Genomic DNA, 23,204 nt, shown 5'->3' with positions numbered 1-23,204 from the left:
ATTGCTGAGTAAGACTGCAGAGAATAGTCATGTAAATTATTCTGGCCCATAGAGAAGCAAACTGAACACCAACCTGCTCCAGCCACCTGATCAGTTACTTGAAGAAAAGCAAGAACACAGGATATATACTATCTTTAAACACAAATATTGTGTTAAGAAATGAAATGCTAATGGAAACATGAAAAATCATTCAATCTCACTATCAAGGAAATGTATACCAAAAATGATTTTCATTCATAAGACTCGAAAAATTCTTAATGACTGAAAATGTCAGAAGCGGATGAAGGTGCAGGACAAAGAGTACTATTCAGGAAATGTTCACGGGAGTGTAAAACGGTTTTGTGATGGCAATCTGAGAGTATCTAATCATAGTTTACACGTGCAAAAACTTTTAAAATTGCAGTAATTTTACTTCTCAGAATCTACCTGGAAAAATACTCAAACACACAAGGCCTTCTTAGTAGATGCATAGTACTGGGAGCAATGTAAGAGCAATCAGTTGGGAACAGTTAAAGTCACTAAAGTATATCCATTCTATGGTCAACCCTGGGCAGCATTAAAATGCAAGAGGCAGATTTCTATGTATTGACACAAAACAAGCTCCAAAATAAATGCTAAGTAAAAAAAAAGCAAGTGAAACAAAAATACATACAATATAATTCCATTATGCTTATCAAAAACACCCAAACCTAAATATTTCTGTGGGTACAGAAAACATATATTTAGGTTCAGAATGCAGGTCAACACACAGCTAATGACAGTCCAAAAAGTTCTGGAACTCCACTGTCCAATTACAGGAGCCATGAGCCACAGCCAGCTATTGAGCAATTTTTTTTTTGGGCCCTGCGGCACATGGGCTAGGTTCCCCAACTAAGGATCAAACCCAGAACTGCTGCAGTGAAGGACAATCTTAACCGCTGGACCACCAGGGAAGTCCATCTATTGAGCATTTTAAATGTGGTTAATGGGATGAAGAGATTGAATTTTTTAATTTTACTGAATTTTAATTGTGCCGTGCTATGCTTGGTCGCTCAGTCGTGTCCAACTCTTTGGGACTCTAGGGACTGTAGCCTGCCAGGCTCCTCTGTCCACGGGGATTCTCCAGCCAAGAATACTGGAGTGGGTTGCCATGCCCTCCTCCAGGGGATCTTCCCAACTCAGGGATCGAACCAAGGTCTCCCACATTACAGGCAGATTCTTCACCATCTGAGCCACCAAGGAAGCCCAAGAATACTGGAGTGGGTGGCCTATCTCTTCTCCAGGGGATCTTCCTGACCCAGGAATCCAACCGGCACCTCCTGCATTGCAGGCAGATTCTTTACCAGCTGAACTACAAGAGAAGCCCTAGTTTTTAATTGATAAAAACACAATTTTTTAACTGAAGCAGCATATTATTCCACTAAACACAACTTCATTGTTTGGATAGGATTATATTTTTACTTAAACTGTCACAAATGATTTTATTGTCTCTAGTATTACTGACAAGAACTCCCTCCTTGACCAAACTTTAACCAGGCTCCTCTAAGCCTTCTCCTCAACTAACAAGAATCCTACTAAACCAGTTTACAGGCAATCCCCCTACCCTTGAAACCTAACCAAACTGTTGACACTCCCACCCTTTATACCTAACCAAGTTTTTCTCAGTAATTTTCTACCTGACTGCCTTACCCTGCCCATTAGCTACAATCCCCTGCTGTAGTAGCATCTGAGTTCAGTCTCTCTCCCTTGTTGGAACAGTCTTGAGTAAAGTCTTCTTGCCTGTTTTAACTCGTCAGTGCAATTTTTCTTAACACTACACATAACCACATCACCAGTGTAGTCAATCTTAAATCAGAGATTCTGCCTGAATGAATTTTTTCTATGCACTGATATAACATTTAATTGATTTGTCTGAATATTTTATGCAAACAGCACAAATTACATTGACACCATGTGTAAACTGTAATTATTAATCTGAATTACTTATTCTGTCTTAATTAGAATTAATTTTCTAGCTAAAAAATAATGAGCAAAATTTTTAATGTAAAAAAGTGCACTACTGATGTAGAATTAAATGCAGGTGCATAAACTTTTATTGAAACAATACAGAAAAAAGACAGGACTAAAGCATATTGCATATTTCACATTGAATACCAAATGTAATTTACTAGGCAGAACAGGAATAAGTTGCCCAATACATTTTAAAAGCTTAAAGAAAGTAAACTAAACAATACTAAGAGACAGTGTCAACATAAACATAATAAACCTGACAAGCAATTTCTTCTCAACAAACAAGAACTGAGAAAGTTTAGTCATCTCAAATCAAAATTAAATATCCAGAAATATTTTTAAATAATATGTAACGAGGTCTGATCTTGCAATTTTGGTCAGCTATAAAATGGTTTCTCACACTCACAAAAAAAGAAAACCATTTTTAGACAAAGAGATGGTAAAAATATATATTATTTCAGTTGTGGAAATTTTATCAGAAATTATAGAGAAAAGATTTTAAAAGATATTTTAAAAATTAAAGACCTTCAATTGAGCAACCAACAAATGCCTATAGAATATGAGACCTAACATATCGAACATCAACTAATTCAATATTTTTTACATTGCTATTTCCTTTAGATTTAAGTGAGTTCTACAATAAAAGAGATACTGCCCTATTAACATGAGTCACATTTTATCTCAAAAGATTTTCAAAGCTGCAGAGAAATGTTACCGATTCATGAACAAAAAGATACGTGAACTCATATCACAGCTATGTTTTAATCTTCTATATCTGTCAAAGAATTTCAGCTAGACATGGAACAAAAAACAGTTCTACTCCAATAGATGCTGCTCTGTTAAGTCTAAAAACCCAGATTTATTGAAATTTTAAAACAAGAAATTAGTATTTCATTTATTACTGTTCCATATACATATGAAAATACTTTGCTCAACTTTCTAGGGCAGAGTGTCACAAATATGTTGTTAAACATCTGGAAGACTTCCCTGTGGTCCAGTGGTTAAGAATCCTTCTGCTAATGTCGGGTAAAGGAGTTTGATCCCTGGTCTGGGAAGATTCCACATGCCTGGGGGCAACTATGCCCATACACCACCACTGAGCCCACGCTCTGGAGCCCATGCCCTGCTACAAAAGCCACCACGATGAGCCCAAGCGCTGCACCTGGGGAAAGCCCATATGCAACAACAAAGACCGAGTGAGGCAAAAAGCAATGTAATAGTAAATAATCAATTTCAAAAACCACTTGGAATACATATGGAAATATACATTCTTGGAACTGGTTTAAAAAAGAACACAATTTATGTATTAATTTTTCTGGTTTTTTGCCAGTGCTCGTTGGTTCGGTCATGAAAAGTTTTATAAATTACTGTACTATCTATAAAATTTATAATTTTTATTGCCTGTGATTATGGGAGATAATAACTCCAATAATCCAACCAACCCAAGATTTTTAACTGAACCAAAGTTTAAAAAAAAAAAAAACGGACACTTCATAGACATTCAAAAATCAAGGACAAAAACAAAAAATGGCAATGTAATTTATGTTTTCTCATAAATATCATACTGTATATGACTGAGTCAAATTTGAAACTCCAAAGAAAAGAAAGGCATATTTGTGACCTGGTGAGACAGGTAAAATAATCTATGTTTAAAATAAAAATTTTCATAAAAATACAAATCAGTAACTGACATTATATATTCCTCTAACATAAACTGGCAGAAAATTTTAATTATAATTAAGTTTTTTTTAATTACATGAAAAAACTACAGGAAAAATTTGAAAAATACTTCGTTGACTTTGAAATTTAGAGCTGCTTTTACATTTATACAATGTTCTTATGAATTCAGTGTTAACAATATGGAATTGACACAAGAATTAGTAAATCTGCTTAACTTGGACAGACATGTTTTTGAAAGTTACGTGTTTTTATTTCCAAGTCAAATCAATTCTTCTGAAAAAGATGAGATAGTTTTGTTGATGCAGATGTGAACATAAACAGAATTTTTTAAAGACTCAACTCAGCTAGTAAACTTTTACATTATGTTTAGAACTTATTTCATAAATATGAAGTCTAATCAAGAATGCAAAATAAAACTTCAGCATCTAAATTGAGATCTGCTGTCAAAGACTCAGTATGAATAATAATAGTTAATAACTTTTATATTAATTACATGTTGAAGTTACATACATATTGAGTCGATTAAAATGTATTAACAACATTAACTTCACCTGTTTCTTTATATGCTCTTTAACATGGCTACTAGAAAATTTTTAAATATTTATATATGATTTATATTCTAGTTCTATTGAGGAGCTTTGGTCAAGAAGGACAGACACCAAACTAATGACAGCAACTATTACTGGGAGGAAACCAAAAGTGAGGGGAATAGCTTAGAACCTTTCATTTAACTGTATTAAATGGCAGAGACATTTCAGAAAGCAATTAGCAAACCATATTAAAATGTAATTTAAACACATTATGATCTGACAACTGAGAAATATTTGCATAAATTCATAAGGCCACATGCACAAGGATGTTCACTGTAGGATTGTTTTTAATAAAATCCTAAATAAATCATGATCTATTTACACTATGTAAACCCTGCAGCAACTAAAAGGATTCTAAAATGAAAACAAAAATCTCCAAAGCACACGGTGAGAACTGCAAAGTACTTTCAGCAGGGGATATCTTCATCCAAACCCCCGCCCTAAGAGATCTGGCCACGCCTAGGATGGCCTCTAGCAGCCTAAAGGCCCCGTCCCTGGGACAATCCAGCCTCCCCACAAGTTCCATTCTGCAAAAGCTCAGAGCTACCAAAAGAATTTACTGTTTGTTCTAGCCAACACCCAAGACCATAGGCCCTTGACCTCCGTTTGGCAGCACATTTACTAAAAAGGCTGACAATTGTGAATCCTTTCTCTGTCTCTCTGACATGCTTTGGATCTCCCACAACTCAGGAGTGCCCTTCCCAAGGACCTGAAAGTCATTCCTTTGAAATGTAATTATCAGGAAGAATAGAGCCAAGGCCTTCCAGTCTTGGTGAGAAGGTGGGATCCTAACTTTGATAACTGCCAGCTAGCAGACACAGCTGCCTCATCTCATTTACACCAACCGGCTTTTTGCCATTTTTCACTTCCCTGACTCTACTTGAGCACTCTGCCTCCCTCATTCTCCCTTCAAAAGCCCAGTCACCTCTGCACAAATCAGAATGGAGCTAAGTTCTTGACCCTACTGTCAAGAGTTATTGGATAAAATGTTTTAATTGTTTTTAACTAATGTCTGGCTTTATCTTTGACACTAGTGAATGAAAAAAATCAAGTTGTAGGTAGATATATGTATACTGTATGACATTTATTTGAAATACACCATTCACATCAATAATTCCAATTTTTTACAGGTAAAATTTATAAGACCCTAGGTGATGCTGGAAAAGGAATACATCAAGGCTGTATATTGTCACTCTGTTTATTTAACTTATATGCAGAGTACATCATGAGAAACGCTGGGCTGGAAGAAGCACAAGCTGGAATCAAGATTGCCAGGAGAAAGATCAATAACCTCAGATATGCAGATGACACCACTCTTATGGCACAAAGTGAACAGGGACTCAAAAGCCTCTTGATGAAAGTGAAAGAGGAGAGTGAAAAAGTTGGCTTAAAGCTCAACATTCAGAAAATGAAGATCATGGCACCCGGTCCCACCACTTTATGGGCAATAGATGGGGAAACAGTGGAAACAGTGTCAGACTTTATTTTGGGGTGCTCCAAAATCACTGCAGATGGCGATTGCAGCCATGAAATTAAAAGACGCTTACTCCTTGGAAGAAAAGTTATGACCAACCTGGACAGCATATTCAAAAGCAGAGACATTACTTTGCCGACTAAGGTTCTAGTTTTCCAGTAGTCATGTATGGATGTGAGAGTTGGACTGTGAAGAAGGCTGAGCGCCGAAGAATTGATGCTTTTGAACTGTGGTGTTGGAGAAGACTCTTGAGAGTCCCTTGGACTGCAAGGAGATCCAACCAGTCCATTCTGAAGGAGATCAGCCCTGGGATTTCTTTGGAAGGAATGATGCTAAAGCTGAAACTCCAGTACTTTGGACACCTCATGCGAAGAGTTGACTCATGGAAAAGACTCTGATGCTGGGAGGGATTGGGGGCAGGAGGAGAAGGGGACGACAGAGAATGAGATGAATGGATGGCCATCACTGACTCGATGGACGTGAGTCTGAGTGAACTCCGGGAGTTGGTGATGGACAGGGAGGCCTGGCGTGCTGTGATTCATGAGGTCGCAAAGAGTCAGACATGACTGAGCAACTGAACTGAACTGAGCTGAGCTGAGCTGATGCTGGTAGTAAAGAACCCAACTGCCAATGCAGGAGATGTAAGAGATGAGGGTTCCATCCGTGGGTTGGGAAGATTCCCTGGAGGAGGGCATGACAACCCACTCCAGTATTCTTGCCTGGAGAATTCCATGGACAGAGGGCTATAGTCCATGGGGTCGCAAAGAGGCAGACACGACTGAAGCAACTTAGCATGCACACAAAGCTTTACGTATTGTATTTTAGATAGTTGCATGGAGAGAATGTATTTAGGTACATTAATCTCAATGAATGCATGATGTATTTTGAAGAAAATGTACTGATGTCTACAACTTTAAAATTCATTTTTTTAAAGTAAGACAGACTGACAGATGAACAGATATGAAATACAGCAAATACGATAAAATTTTAATTGTGGAACCTAGGTGGTTGGTGTATGGGTAGTCAATGTAAAACTATCAATGTTTATGTTTCAAAATTATATGTTCAAAAAATTACCCTTAAAAATAAATACAGCTGCTAATATATTTTAACTCTTTAGCTATTAAAAATGTGGGAAGTTTGGACAAAGCTATATTTCTAAAGTAGAATTTAGATAATTAGATCTATTAAATTTAATAAATAAGGAACAACTCATCCCACTAGGAATAACCCTTAGTGCATTTTCAGACTGTGCCACCCAGCCTCCAAAGGGCCCAGAGTGCCACCCTCATGCTCTGAGGTGTGGTGCTTCACCCAACATCAGACGTGGCAGGAGTCACTCCCTCCCAGAGTGGGAGGTTGTAGTGGGTTTTCCCATGAACTACTTGTTAGATAGAAAGACTACATGACTACTGAGATTATTTCCACATTCTAGGAGATTTTTTCTTTAAAAAGGTATAGATTTTCTATTTTATTAATCTTTGTCTTAGCCCAGGTTCTCTGGCAAACAGGGCCTGAAACGATGACTGAAATGCTAAGGCTTTCCTTGGGTATTGCATACACAGGGCATCAAAAGTGAAAAAAAGTAAACTGAGGCAAGGAACCATGTAAAGTCCTGGCTTAGGGGCTTCTCTGGAGGTCCAGTGGTTAAGACTCCACACTTCCCTGCAAGAGGCATGGGTTCGATCCCTGGTCAGGGAACAAAAATCTTGCATGCCACGTGGAAAATAAATAAATACTATTTTTTACAGTGCTGGCTACCACTTTATAACAAGCTATAAAAAGAGTAGTCAACTTGGCAAATGCATCCACTTGGTACTCTCCTTGGAACACCTCCTGACACACCATAAAAAGAAATGGAGCAGTCCATGGAGGGAAAAGAGGAATTTATCTGGCAGGTTCCCTCCTGTCTCCCATTCCTCACAGACCAAGCTCACACCACTAGGAGTAACCTCTACCACACTTGCAGACTGTGTCAGCCAGCCTCCACAGGGGCACAGAGGGCCACCCCCGAGCTCTGTGGCGCTGTGCTTCATCCAAGATCGGAAGCGGCAGGAGTCAGTCCCTCTCAGAGTGTGGTTCACGGGCCCGCGAGGCAGTGGCCACTGTGAGGTGCTGGCCCCGGTGAAGCAGCAGGCTGGCCTCCAGAGGCAGGGCAAGGGAACCACCGGTCCAGGAGGCACACGGTGTCCGGAGACTCCGAGAAGGCATGTTTCACACCACAGGATGTGAGGATGATGAGACTTTTAAAAAAATCTTCCACACGGGGTTAAAAGCCAGGGTGAATCCAAAGCCCTGAGAATCATTCTCAGTTATAGCATTTACATCTCATACTTCACCGCTGTGCTTTGGGGATGACATCCTGAAATGCTAAGCCTCACGACAATCAAAACTGGGAATTCCCTGGCGGTTCAGTGGGTAGCTTTCATTGCCTCCGGCCCAGGGTTCAATCCCTGGTCAGGAAACTAAGACACCATAAGCCGGGTGGTATGCCACCACCCCCGCCCCCCGGCAAAAAAAGAGACAATCAAAACCCAGGTTAACAGGGACCTTGAAAACCCTTACAGAACTGAAGGAAATCTAAGAAGGAAAAACTCAGCGTTCTCCTCAGCTTCTCCTTTACTTTCACACCCCCTCCAACACCCGTTGGGATGTTCTACAATTCAGCTCAATTCTGATGCTATCTACCTGGAGACAGCATCACGTATGACAGCTTAGGGACTCAGCCCCACAAGACTGCTCCCACCCCACCTCAGATGCCCATCACAGGCCAGGTTTTCAACCGTGCTCTGACCAACCGGCTATAAACCAGGGGTTCCCATGAGCCCTCCTCGGGTTTGGTTAGTTTGCTAGAGCAGCTCACAGGACTCAGGAAAACAGCTTGCTTACTTTTATGAATTTATTATAAAAGAATATGATAAAAGATGAACATTCAGAGGGAAGAGATGTGTAGGCAAGGCATAGGGGAAAAGCTCAGAGTGTCCATGCCCTCTCTGGGCACCGCCTCTCTCTCAGCACCTCCATATGTTCACCAACCCCAAAGCCCTCCATACCCCATGCACGTCTGCGAAGTTGCCTCAGTCGTGTCCGACTCTCTGTGACCCCATGGACTGTAGCCCGCCAGGCTCCTCTGTTCATGGGATTGTCCAGGCAAGAGTACTGCAGTGGGTGGCCATGCTCTCCCTCGGGGGATCTTCCCGACCCAGGGACTGAGTCCACATCTTTAATGTCCCCTGCAATGGCAGGTGGGTTCTTAGCCACTGGCGCCACCTGGGAAGTCCCGTACCCCATGCTCAGGATTTTTATAGCGGCTTCATCATATTGCCATGATCAGCCATCAGCTCCACTTCCAGGTCATCTCCTCTCTCTAGACAATGGGAACAAGGCTGAAAATTCCAAGCTTCTAATCACAGCTTAGTCTTTCTGGTGACCAGCTCTCAACCAGGAGCCCACCCAGAATCACCTCAAAAGTGATAAAAACAAAAGACATTTCTATCTATCACCAGGAAATTCCAAGGGATTTAGGAACTCTGTGTCAGGAACTGAGGTCAAAGGCCAAACATTAGGGGAAAAAAGACGCTCCTACTGCTCTTATCACTGAGGAAATTACAAGGGTTTTAGGAACTCTGTGACAGGAGCTGGGGGTTAGAGACCAGCACAGATATTTTCTACTATCTCACAGAGTCAAATTATAAACCATTACTCCAGCCACACTGTGTGAAACTCTACACAATCTAAATTTATACACATTTTCTTTAAAAAGCTCCCAGCCATCTATTAAGGAAGATTGGCCAAGTCTTGTCTTTGGGGTAAGAAACTGTGAGCTAAAGGAGACTGCCACAGAAGCCGGTTGGGAGGAGTCTAGCCGTCTGTTAAATTTGGTATACTAAAAATGTTGCTAAAGCTACTCGTCTTTAGACATTTTTTCACTTAATCATCTTTCAGTATAGTTAATATGGATATTCCCCCAACATGTAGCTGCCAGGAAATGTGGGTGAGATAGCTCCCACATCCTGGAAAGAGACAGAGAGTGGAAATCTGATAATTTTCAGAAGCTACTAAGGCTTCTTCTTCACTGTGGTACCCTAGGTCTAAGATGAGGAAACCCAATGCACACAGGGAAGTAACTCAATATCAGCACAAAGTTAAGACACATTATTTAATGAGTATGAGTAGGGGTAATACATATGTCATCAGACTGATGACAAAATGGAAGTGCGTGGTGCCAAGAGTTGCCAGTATCTATCATTTAACATGAGGGGAGCCAGTCTAAGAATGAAGTCAATCTTGTGGAGGACAGGAGGAGTAGAAAGAAACTGGGCTCATAATGATATCTTCTAAACTGCTACACCAGTCAATCCTGAAGCCTGTATTTTCCAGTTACACATGCTAATATTAATAAAATTCAAATTCACAGTCCAATATTTTTACCAGTACTTGAACAAAGGGAGAGGATATATGTATACTTATGTCTGATTCAGGCTAAGGTTTAATTGAAAGCAACAAAATTCCGTAAAGCAATTATCCTTCAATTAAAAAACAAATTTTTAAAAAGCATATTAACTGATATAAAAATTTTTTAATCTTTCTTTCCATTGTGTGTATCCTGTTTGCCTATTTTACATTGCTTAAATCACCACTTGTCCACACTTTATTTTTTTTTTTCCACACTTTATTTTTAAATGAGGATTTGAGTAAGAGGCAAGATGTAAACACAGTTCATTCTCTAAAAAGTAGAGGCTGAACACCATTATGATTTCAATTATTCCATACTAACTTTCCCAAAGCATAAGCATATTGCCAGATTAATCTGTTGTTGTTTTGTTGTTATTCAGTTGTGTCCGACTCTTTGCAACCCCATGGACTGCAGCACACCAGGCTCCTCTATCCTCCACTATATCCCAGAGTTCGTTCAAATTCATCTCCATTGAGTCAGTGATGCTAAATAACCATCTCATCCTCTGCCACCCCCTCCTTCTGCCTTCAGTCTTTTCCAACATCAGGGTCTTTTCCAATGAGTCTGCTCTTCGCATCAGGGGGCCAGAGTATTAGAGCTTCAGTTTAGCAACAGTCCTTTCAATGAATATTCAAGGTTGATTTCCTTTAAGATTGACTGGTTTGATCTCCTTGCAGTCCAAGGAATTCTCAAGAGTCGTCTGTAGCACCACAATTTGAAAGCATCAATTCTTCAGCGCTCAGCCTTTTTTTTTTTTTTTTGTCTTTTTTATGAAAATTTATTTTTCATATTATCCACCAATTTACTTTTTTTTAATTTTTTTTTTTTTTTACTTTATTTTACTTTACTGTATTGGTTTTGCCATACATTGACATGAATCCACCAGGGGTGTACATGAGTTCCCAAACATGAACCCCCCTCCCACAATCCCACCCCATATCATCTCTCGCCTTCTTTATGGCCCTTTCCCAGGAGTGCCCATCTTTGGGAAAAAAGCAAGCCAATTCTCTATATTCAGGAGAGAATTTGGTAATTCAGTCTCCTAGAGTTCCTGGATAATACTTAAGTAATTTCAAACAAGGCTCAAGATATTTGGAGGGATGCATATAGGAGGGTCAGTATTCAAACAACTAGGATTGTTCCTACTGGTCTGATTTCAGGTTAAAATTGAACATATTTCCAAGTCAGGAATTCAAAAGAATAGTCCCAGTATATAGGCTTCCTCAAAAGCCATTCTTTATCCTGAGAACTACAGGCAAATATTTTGGGGAGAATTATTTTCACTAGTATTTTTAAAAGATGTAGGGATACACCTGTCATGTTTTCCCTGTTTAGCAGATTGGGCTCCTGACATTGGTGAATAATCTGGACTGGGAAATAACTTAGAGACCTACTGATTCCTTGACCCAAATCTTCATAAAAGAGCCTGAAAGGACAAGAGATAGCCTCCTAAATTCTTAATAAAATTTTCTTTGGTGAAAAAAAGAACATGGTGTCCCTGATTCCTTACAATTATATTAAAAAGAGTCACTAAAGAGAAAAAAAAATATTCACCACTTAACTGGTTACAAATTTTTTTAAAAAAATCATAGTTCCCATTCAAATACCTTTTAAGGCTTAACTATAATATCAAAGTCTCTTTGAAGACCACATAACAATACCGTGAAAATGAACCCATAAAAAGCTGACATGATAGGTACTTAGAGATTGATTTGAATATCAAAGGACATCAGGCCTTTGGGAAGAGTTAAGACACCCACAAATATTTTGCAAAAATGATCCTTTTTATGATGGTGCTGTCAATAAAAGCATATATAAAGAAGCCTTAACATGTCATAATTTTCATTTGATTTTGCTCAAATAACCATTTTTTCATATCCCTGACTCTCTTTTTCTATAACATTTACTACTAATTATGGTCCCTTTTTAGTAGACTGCCTCCATACAAGTGAAATGAATTAATAAATGAATATATTTAGGTTAATGATGACCAATTATCTCACTATCAAAGAAGGTGCTGCAGCTGTGGAAGAGTAAGGACTAGACTGAATCCTGTGGTGCTGAATTGGAGTTGGAGTATTGGTATGAAACCATGATTTTTAACGGAGATTAAAAATACAGATGTATTAATAAATACATATCCTAACCCTGATCACATCAGGGTTAAAAGGAGTAACACTGCAGTAATAATGAGCTTACTTAGTGCCCAGATCTTGGTTTTTAAATAGCATTTTCCATTAAAAAGGAATCAGGACCCTTGGCTAATTTCAATAACTGGGGCAAAGATCTTACTGTGTCGGACAGTGCTCAAAAATTCATGGGGATTGTCAAAAAGACACAGGAGCCCTTGTAAAGAGGTTTCCATTGGTCAAATCTAAGGCAATCTGAGCATCACAATAAATAAGAGATCACAACCCATTAAATAAAAATTTAAGAATCTGTGAAAATTAACAAGTAAATGAGAGGAGGAAAAGTTCTAGCTTAACCTCACAATGCTAACTAATAAATACAGATGCAATAAGAAAATCACCATTTGGCAACAATCAGTGATCATATTTAGGCAAGAATCAAAGCTAAAACTACTGGGTGAAAGTTTGATTAAATACAAGATATCTACATAGTCTCAAAATATCTCCACATAGATACTTTTTAAGTATAAAGGCAAAATTAATAATTTTACTGTGAAGAAACCCAGTAGACTTCAATCTATTCAAATAATTAAACTTATTGTCACTAATAATAGGATAAATTGATAACATATCCCTCCTAATGATACAGTAAGAATTATTTCTGTGATATTTCTGCCAAAAATGTATAGCCTAAATCTACTCATGAGAAAACACCAAACAAATACAAACTGAGGAACACTACATAAATGACTGGCCTATAATTTTAAGAATATTAAAATACTGCACAGAAGACAAGCAAAGACTAAGAAATTGTTCAAGATTAAAGGAGACTAAAGAGACATGACAACTATATACAACATTCTTGGACTAGCAGAAAAAATGTTCACATATTCATTTTCTTAAAGTTCCTACAGATTATCATGCTAAGTGAACTAAGCCAAACAAAATACTATATGGTATCACTTACACGTGGAATAAAAAAAAAAAGACACAAATGAACTTACATACAAAACAGAAACAAATTCACAGATGTAGAAAAGAAACTATGGTTACTGAAGAGGAAGGAAGGGGATAAATTACAAGGTTGGGATTAATATATACTCTAATACTATATATAAAATAGATAACCAATGAGGACCTACTATCTAGCACAAGGTATATTCTATATAATAACCTATAATGGAAAAGAATCTGAAAAAGAATGTGTGTGTATACACACACATACACACACACACACACATACATATATAAAACCAAATCACCCTGCTATACAGCAGAAATTAACACAACACTGTAAATCAACTGTACTTCAATTTTTTTTTAAATTTTAATTTATTTTTGCCATAAAGGGTATCACTGGGACAACTCATTCTCTCAAGTTGAGTGAGATCTGTGGATCAGATGACAGTATTATATCAAAGTTAATTTCATAATTATGATAGTTGTAATTTTGTACTTTATAGAAGCTTATTCTTATATTCAGGAAATATTACATAATGCAGACTTTAGAGTAATGAAGCACCATGTCAGCAGCTTATTCTCATCTGGTTCAGAAAAATTACACTGACACACACAAATGTGGTAAAATGTGTGGAAATTCTTTTTACTATTCTTTGAATTTTTCTGTAAATTTGAAATAACCTCAAAATATAACATTAAGAAGTTTAATTTTAAAAGCTCAAGAAAATATTTTAACGATTAGATAGTCAAAATCAAAAGCTGCAAGTATATACTTACATATAGATTTAGCATCACAGTAAATGACATACATTGTTTATACATTGATGGTGAGAATACAAACTTGTATTAGCCTCTGCAGAGGGCAATTCCTCAACATTATTCATCAAAATGATAAATGCACACACCCTTGAGACCCTACTCCAAGATATATCCTAAGAATATATCACAGCAGATGAATGGATAAGAAAGCTGTGGTACATATACACAATGGAGTATTACTCAGCCATTAAAAACAATTCATTTGAATCAGTTCTAATGAGGTGGATGAAACTGGAGCCTACTATACAGAGTGAAGTAAGCCAGAAAGAAAAACACCAATACAGTATACTGACGCATATATATGGAATTTAGAAAGATGGTAACGATAACCCTGTATGCGAGACAGCAAAAGAGACACAGATGTATAGAACAGTCTTTTGGACTCTATGGGAGAGGGAGAGGGAGAGGGAGAGGGTGAGATGATTTGGGAGAATGGCATTGAAACATGTATAATATATATGAAACGAATCGCCAGTCCAGGTTCAGTGCATGATACTGGATGCTTGGGCCTGGTGCACTGAGACGACCCAGAGGGATGGTACGGGGAGGGAGGAAGGAGGTGGGGTTCAGGATGGGGAATACTTGTATACCTGTGGTAGATTCATGTTGATGTATGTCAAAACCAATACAATATTGTAAAGTAATTAACCTCCAATTAAAATAGAAAAGTTTACATTTTTTAAAAAAGAATATATCATCACATATGATTATAATATGTGGTATTCATTGTAGCTTTGTTTGTAATACGATACCAAACAATCTAAATATCCATTAATACAGAACTGGTTAAGTACAACTGGCAAATTCACACAATGGAATATTATGTTTTAAAAAGAATGAGGTAGCAGAGTTCCCTGGTGGCCCAGTGGTTAAGATTCTGGACCCTCACTGCTCTGGCTAAGGTTCAACCCTTGGTCACAGAACGATGAGATCCCACAAGACAAACAGAGCAGCCAAAAAAAAAAAATAGATGAGGTAGTTCTAAATGTACTTAAAAAAGATTTCAAAGATAAGCATTTATAATTATAAACCAATAAAATTTGAAAATCACATTAACATGATAGTGATATTTTACTGAAATTAAACTGCTAATCACAACATAAACATTGTACCAAAAGATACGGCACGAGTTCTTTCATGTCTAACAATCTTCTTCTCCAATACAGCATGTGCATATCTGTGTGTGTGTGTGTGTGCCCGCGCGCACACACACACTCAGTCGTGTCAGACTCTTTGCAAACCCAAGACTCAATTCTTTGACTATCCTTAATGTGAACAGACAAAACCTTCATCTGGTAGAATACCCCATTTTGTCTGCCTCTGTTCTCATTTGCAGACATGAAATCCTGTAATAGTACTCAATTTTATGGTGGCCATCCAAAAGATCCAACATATGCATACATACTTTTACTCATATCATTTAAAAGAAAACACCAAATTCTAAGTTTCTCTGAGAATTTATAAACCCCTGAAAACATGTCCAAACATCTCTAAGGGCCTAAAACCTTATCTGGAAAACACTTATCCTACCAACAGAGATCATTTCCTTTTTTATCATTTCCTTTTTATATCCTTTATTTTCCCCTCTTCAATACCACTTTCCTTTCAACCTACGACACACTACCTTTAAAAAAAACCAACCAAAAAATCTCTCTGGTGCCCTGCTATCCCTCAAGATACCACTCCTTCCCTCCGAAACCACATTTCTGTATTGATTTACATACATTATTTATTTCACACACTGCCTCCATTTGCCTGTTTCCACTCATCACATATCCATTACAATATACAGCTTTTGTTCCAAACACTTTCAGAAACTATACTCTCAAGTGTTACCAAAACCTGCAAACTGTAATGTTCCATCAGCTACTTCTTGACTTCTCTAAAGCACTTGAGAGCCAAAGGGCTTAGCCAAGACTCAACTACAAGTTTTTCAAAATCCCTTCATTTAGTCATAAAAAGTTTTTCAATTTATCCTGTTTGACTTAAAATTCAAAAAGGACAAAGTTACCGCCTTTTTATGCCAGTTTAGTGAAGGAAAATCAGGTAAATATTAATAGATAAAATATAATGAGTATAGCTGAAAAGCCTGAGAGAGAATTAATGGTCTCATCTTATACTTCATCACAATGAAAAGGAACACGTGTATACCTGTGGCGGATTCATGTTGATGTATGGCAAAACCAATACAATATTGTAAAGTAATTAAAAGGAAGAATCAAAGATTTCATTGTTTTTCTAAAGACTGTAAGTATAGCCATGAGAATCAGGAGGTCTAGGGCTCTCTTTATCAATTTCCAAGGACTGCTGCAACAAAGTATTAATACCACAAATGCTTAAACAACAGAATTTATTGTCTCACTGTTTGGAGACCAGAAGTTCAAAATCAAGGTGTCAGCAGGACCTGACGAAAAGATAGATAGGCCCCAGGTTAGACATTTACAACTAGCCTCCTGTTTGCATTTCCTGAGACAGGAGATGGTGGGCTCCAGCTGAGGTGTTTACAATCAGCTTCCCGTTTGCCCTCCAAAATGGAAGTAACAGAAACAGGACAAACAGACAGTGTTTGTCTCTTGTAAATACCTTAAGGTAACAGTCATGGCAAGGACAAAGAAGTGCAAAATTCTGTTTGAATAAAGGATTAAGATCTCTGCTCCCCCTCTTTTGGAACAAGGGATAGATGATACACGCCCAGAAAGGCTCCCTGTTGGTCTAAAGTCAGGGGATGACGCCAGGCTCTAATGAGTCTTGTTCCTCCCAGAAGCCTTCACTTCAAGATCCACCTTGGCTGAGAGGTACAAGCCACCCCAGAGGAAGGTCCCCAGGTGGGGAAGGTCCCAGGGTAGGTCAGGTGTGGAAAAAGAAGCCAGATAATTGGCCCGAAGGAAGACAAAGACCCAGAAGAACAGACAGACATAAATGACTAAACCACTTCTCTACTGTGCTCCTCACTAGCGGGAACACCCACACCCTCGCTCCAGGGGTACATCTCTGCCTTGCTTGTCTTAACTAAACAGTTTCTCTATGTGCTCTCCCACTTGCTGTTGTGCTATGTCTCTAATAACAAACTCTGGACCTGCATTCACACTGTTTTGCCTTTGTGATAAATGCCTTTCTCACTAAGGGCAAAGATCCAGGGAAAAACAGCTTCTAGCCTCTAGCCCTTGCTGTTTTGGTGGTAGGATTCCTGGTTTTCATCCAGGCTACCCAGGTTCAATTCCCAGGCAGGTAATTAAGATCTTGCTTCACGCCACCGCTCACTGCTGCCTCGCTGAGATCAGGCCATGTTTTCTCAGAAAGATCTAGAAGAGAATCCTTCTGTGCCTCTTTCTGGCATTTAGTGATTGCCACCAGTCCTTGGTGCTCCTAGGCTTGCAGCTTACTGATCTCTTCCTCCACTGTCAGAAAGTATTTTCCTCTCTGTATTTCTCTATCTCTCTTCATAACCAGCCACTGGATTCAGGGTCCACCCTAACCCAGTATGACCTCAACAGACTTGAAGAGACTTGAAGTGTCCAGTAAAGTTCAACAGAATGAAAATATACTTATTAGGACTCTTTCAGTTAGTAGAGAAACCAAATATAAACTAGCTTAAGTAAAAATGGTTTTCCTGGTGAACTAGATATTAAATACTATGAATTATTGTTAACTGTTTGGTATAATAATGTGGTTATATAGGAGAGAGCATTTATTTAAAGACATACATGCTGAAGTGTTTAGAAGTAAAGTGGCATGAAAGCTGCAACACATTTTCAGAGTCCAAAAAAAAAAAAAATTGCATATACAGGAGGGTGGGGAATACAGACAAATGAGGCAAAATATTAGAAACTATTGAATTTTTGATGATAATTGGATTATTCTTTCAACTTCTCTGTATGTAAGAAATTTTTCAAAATAAAAAGCTAGTAGGAAATGAGGGTCTATTTTCACTAGGACATGCAGGCTTGGAACTGACTCCAAGGTGAATTAGACCTAGAATTAAAAGAATGTCAAAAGATGAATATATAGGTCTTTCACCTCCATACTTTTCTATATACAACATTCCTCTCCAGCAATCACCAAAGGAAGCATGATGTTTCTCACAATATTTTTTTCCCCAGTTAACCTCTTTCTCTAAATGAGAGGCAGGAGAGTATCAGGAGATTGGCACAGGTTCCCCAGTCTAGTCAATGTACTAAATCAGAGAAAGGATTAAGGGATTAAGGGTTGAGTAAATTAACTCCCTCTTCAATTTATCTTAACTCTTAATTCCCTTCTCATATTTAGTAAGGAAAAGAATGAGAAACTACAGTAGAACACAAAAACAGCCCCAAATCAGTAACATTAAATATATTATATTCTAGAGTCTAATATCATTCTCTGGAGAAGAGATTAGCTACCGTGATAGAAAAGAAACAGGTATAGATGGATCATTACCTTCCACAGGCTGACAGCAGAGGAAATACAATCTGGGAAAACAGGATATTCACCTAACAAAGATGAAAGGAAGAAAAGAGAAAAGGAGGGAGGTAAGGACACGACTGAGTGACTGAACTGAACTGAACTGAAGGAAAGCAATAAAAAAGGAGAGTAAATGAGTGAAACAGAGCAGAGGCTAAACCGCTATGCCCATGCCCGTGCCCAGAGCTGTCTCTAGGGATCTCACTAAATTGATACCAGCTCCAAAAGTCCTTCTCAACTTCATTCTCAAACCTGTTACAAATCTGAAGTTATGAGGAGCACATAAATGGTACTAAGGATCCTGGCCAGTTGGGAAAACACAGAAGACCCTCTGCCCCAACGAGAAATGAATCCATTCACATGTAAAATGTATTAAATACCACAATTCTCAAAAAGTTCCTTCAAAAGGGTTTAGTTGAAGGCACAGTGTTGATTTGCACTGGTATCTTAGGGAGAGAAGCTGCATTCTGTATATGACTAGTATATGAGGCTCTCTCCCTGAAACCCTTTTCAACCAAAAACTGAATAAAATGTAATTTAGAAAAATGTAATCTTAATGGTGTGCCTTTCAAAAGGCCAAATAAACACTCATGAACACTCCAGATAATTTTTTCAACTACTTGGAAAATATTAATCTCTTACAATGCAACAGAAACCATAATCATTATTTTAGTTCAATTCAGCAGCAAGGGAATTTGTTAAATGTTTGCTTTTCCTGCAATTATATACTTTCAAATCTAACTGATTTGAAGTTACTCCAATGTACTATAATGAATTAACAATTTTACTCATTTAAAGCTCACCCCTCTGACTTTAATGCTGATAATGCATTTTAAGACAGTTTTTTAAATTAAATCTTAAAAAAAAAAACCAAACCTTTAAACACAATTCATTTTGGGACTAGAAGTAAAGACCATTATTTGACCAATAAGTTCACGATGAATAACCTTAGACATATGCCTATTACAAAATATAAGATTTAGATGACATGGTTACTAATTCAATCATTAAAGATAAATTATGACCACAAAAAAATCTGAATTGCCAATGGTCTAGCAGAGCTATTAATGTATCAACTATTTTCAAATATAACATGTTCATTACTGTATATAACCAATTTAAATAATACTGTAATAAGACTTATCGAGTATAACCTGTTCAGTCTTACCTGTATGATGGAGGTCTAATGTTGTCTTTGTAGATGCTTCCAAACAATATTTTTCCCTGTAACTATCCCCATGATTAATTCCTTTAGCACATTCTTTAGTAGGCAAATTAAAATTGCATGTTCTGGGATCATTTTGTGGCTGGAGAAAATTATTCTTATTTGCAGCAACCTAAAAAAACAAAGTATGTATTTTATGCTGATATTAAACCTAATTTCCCATATTTTTACATAATAGATTCCCAATTTAAAATACTGAATATGAGCTACTAGTTTCTCATATCTAAATAGGGAATAGATATTTTAAAATAAACTAAAATTATAATTTTTTTAAACTAGTTTCATTATGTTATAAAAGCTGAAAGCTGGTAAAGAATCCACCTGCAATGCAGGAGACCTGGGTTCAGTCCCTGGGTTGGGAAGATCCCCTGGAGAAGGGAAAGGCTACCCACTCCAGTATTCTGGCCTGGAGAATTCCATGGACTATACAGTCTATACAGACCGTGGGGCTGCAAAGAGTCGGAGGGGACTGAGCGACTTTCACTTTCACTTTCACAAGCTGAAAGATACCACAGAATGAAAACTATGCTTACAATGTGTTCTGTCTTAGACCCTAGTGTATTTTAAGCAACAGATCAAATGAGGTTTTAAACAAGTCACAATGTGCCCTTCTCAGTCAACCGCTTATTTTTCTTGCTAAATTTCTCAACATTAAAAGCAACACTTAAATATTGTTAATTTTTTACGTGGCTAATGATATACTGCTGTGGTATTGTTTTAACAGTACCTTATATTTTAGAGTCAAATACTAAAATATTTACAAATGAGAAGAGATTCCTGGAAGCTGTGTCAAAATAATGAGTTGGGGGAAAAGGGGGAGGGAGCTGGAAGGTAAAAATACAGCAAGAGGGGTCACAAACTGACAACTGCCAAGGCTGGGTGATGTGTACATGGGGGTTCTTCATATACTCTTTTATCTATTTTTATATGTGTATCAATTTTCTGTTGCTGCTGTAACAAATTACAACAAACTTAGTGGCTTAAAACAACACAAATGCATTGTCTTATAATTCTCTAAGTTTGAACTCTGACTTGGCTCTTACCAGGCTGACATCAAGGTCATTTGCATTTCTTTCAAGAGGGTCTAAGACAGAACACATGTCCTTGGCTTTCCAAACTTCTAAAAGCTACCAGCATTGCTACACTTCACAGTCAGTGCCTCTGCATCTCTCTGCCCTGCTTCCTTAATCACATCTCTTTCTCTAACTCTCATCTGTCTCCCTCTTCTACTTTTAAGGACCTTTGTGATTATATTGGGCCCACCTTGATAAGCCAGAATGACCACCCTCCCTCCCATCTCAAGGTCCTCAAACATTAATCACTTAGTCAAGAGTCCTTTTTGCCATGCGAGGTTAATACATTCACGGGTTTCCATGGATCAGGATATGGACGTTTTTGGAAGATCATTTTTTTGTCTACAATAGTATGTTTGAAGTTTTTTTTAAATAACAGCTCACATTAACAGACACAGCTGTCATAGCTCTATAAATTTTCATTTTAACAAATTTCAGAGACATTCAAAACCTATCTGGTAAGTAAGTCATGGAAATAAATTAATGAGTCACAAATTTTATTTTTTGCAATATTTTATTTTGATATAATTTTAAGCTTATAGAAACATTCCAGAAATACAAGGAAGTCCCATGTACTCTTTATCCAAATTCACCATTTGTTTACATTCTGCTCCATTTACTTTCCCTCTATCTCTCCTGTGCATGTATGTGTATCACGTGTGTGTGTGTACATTTAAAGTAAGCTGGAGACACTGTGTTCCTTTACCTCTAAAAATGACAGTGTGTTTGCAAAGAGTAAACACACTCTCTTACATAATCACAGTAACTACCAAAATCAAAAATTTAACAATGGTAGTAAAATATTATTATCTAATCCACAGCCCACATTCAAATGGGGTCACTTACCCCAACAATGTCTTTTGACAGTTTATTTCCCTGAGCAAGGATCCAATCCCAGACCACACAATACATTTAGTCAACAGTTTCTTTAGTTTCAATCTAGAACAGTTCCTCACCTTTATTCATCTTTTGTGATTTCTGACACTTTCAAAGAATACAGGCCAACTATTTTATAGAATGTTCCCCTATTTGGACTGTCTGATGTTTCCTAATGATGAGCTTCAGATTACATATTTTGGAAGGAATATCATAGTTCACCATACTAAGGGCACAAAATATCAATCTGTCCATTAACGGAGGCAGCCATTTGATTAAAGTGGTGTCTACCAGGTATTCTCGCCAAGTTAATATTTTTCTACTTGTTTTTAAAGTATGTTGTAAGGAGATGCTTGAGTCTATTCAAGTATCCTATTTCCTGATGAAATATTCACCCATTAATCTGATGGGTTTTGGAACCCATTAATATTTTCTGACACCACCATTACCTTTATTTTTGTGATTTAGCATTTCACTCTGAGAAAGAGTTTACTACTTATTTAGTTATATTACTATGGCTTCAGACTCCTATATTATTCAGTGGGTTATTATCCATTATACAGTTATTATCTGTTATCCAGTATATTTATTTTGATGCTCGATTTGTTCCATATTTTTATCAGACCATTCAAATAAAAGACCCCTGAAGTCACCAAACCAATACATTCTTGGTATGGATTAATTCAATCTAAGAAAAAAATTTAAGGATGGAATAGACAAAGGAGACAGTAAAGTTGACTGCCAAGCCTAATATTTTTAGGTTTTGCATGTTGCCTTACTTAACATAGCTGTACGGTTTCAAAAATGCCTACTTCACTAGTATTTAAAGAAAACTATTTAGTTTCTTGATAATAATTATAAGAGGAAAATAATAAACCAGTGGTTTTGGTTTCAAATTAGTCCTTAGAACCTCCACCAGAAAATAAACCTAAAGACAAGGGTGTCAAAATGATTCAATGGAGGAAAAAACAGTCTTTTCAAAAAATGGTCCTGGAACCCAATTAGATATCCACATGTAAAATGATACAGTTGGATTCCTACCTCACACCATCCATAAAAACCATTTCAAAATGGGTCACAGACTAAAATGGAAGAATTACAACTATAAAACTCTTGGAAGAAAACACGGTAAATCTTCATGACCTTCTCAGATACAACACTAAAATCACAAGTACTACCAACACCAAAAAAGAAAAACCCAGATAAACCGGACTTCATCAAAATTTAAAACATTCGTGCTACAGACGAAACCATCAAGAAAGTGAAAGGTAATCAATAACAAGGTGAAAATATTTGCAAATCATGTATCTGATAAGGCACCTATGTTTAGAACCTATACAGACTCTTACAACTCTGTAATAAAAAGCAAATAATCCAACTTAAAAAAATAGGATCTGAATAAACAATTCTCCAAAAAAGATATACAAATGGCCAATAAGCACATACAAAAACACTCAACATTAGCCACCAAGGAAAAGTAAATCAAAACCCCA

General features: G+C 37.4%; 1 protein-coding gene across 3 annotated transcripts in view; it reads right to left on the bottom strand.

Moving 5' to 3' along the window:
- RAD54B (RAD54 homolog B) overlaps positions 1–23,204 on the bottom strand; it is a 111,642-nt gene that overhangs the window by 68,750 nt on the left and 19,688 nt on the right. For all 3 annotated transcript variants that reach the window (XM_004011835.6, XM_042254471.2, XM_060393946.1), the window contains exon 3: positions 19,706–19,874. In XM_004011835.6, coding sequence (XP_004011884.3) covers positions 19,706–19,874 — 169 coding nt within the window. The remainder of the gene's footprint in view (positions 1–19,705; positions 19,875–23,204) is intronic.

This window comes from Ovis aries, chromosome 9 (genome assembly GCF_016772045.2).
Source record: "Ovis aries strain OAR_USU_Benz2616 breed Rambouillet chromosome 9, ARS-UI_Ramb_v3.0, whole genome shotgun sequence".
Lineage (NCBI taxonomy): Eukaryota > Metazoa > Chordata > Mammalia > Artiodactyla > Bovidae > Ovis > Ovis aries.
This window is presented reverse-complemented; position numbering and strand designations above follow the sequence as displayed.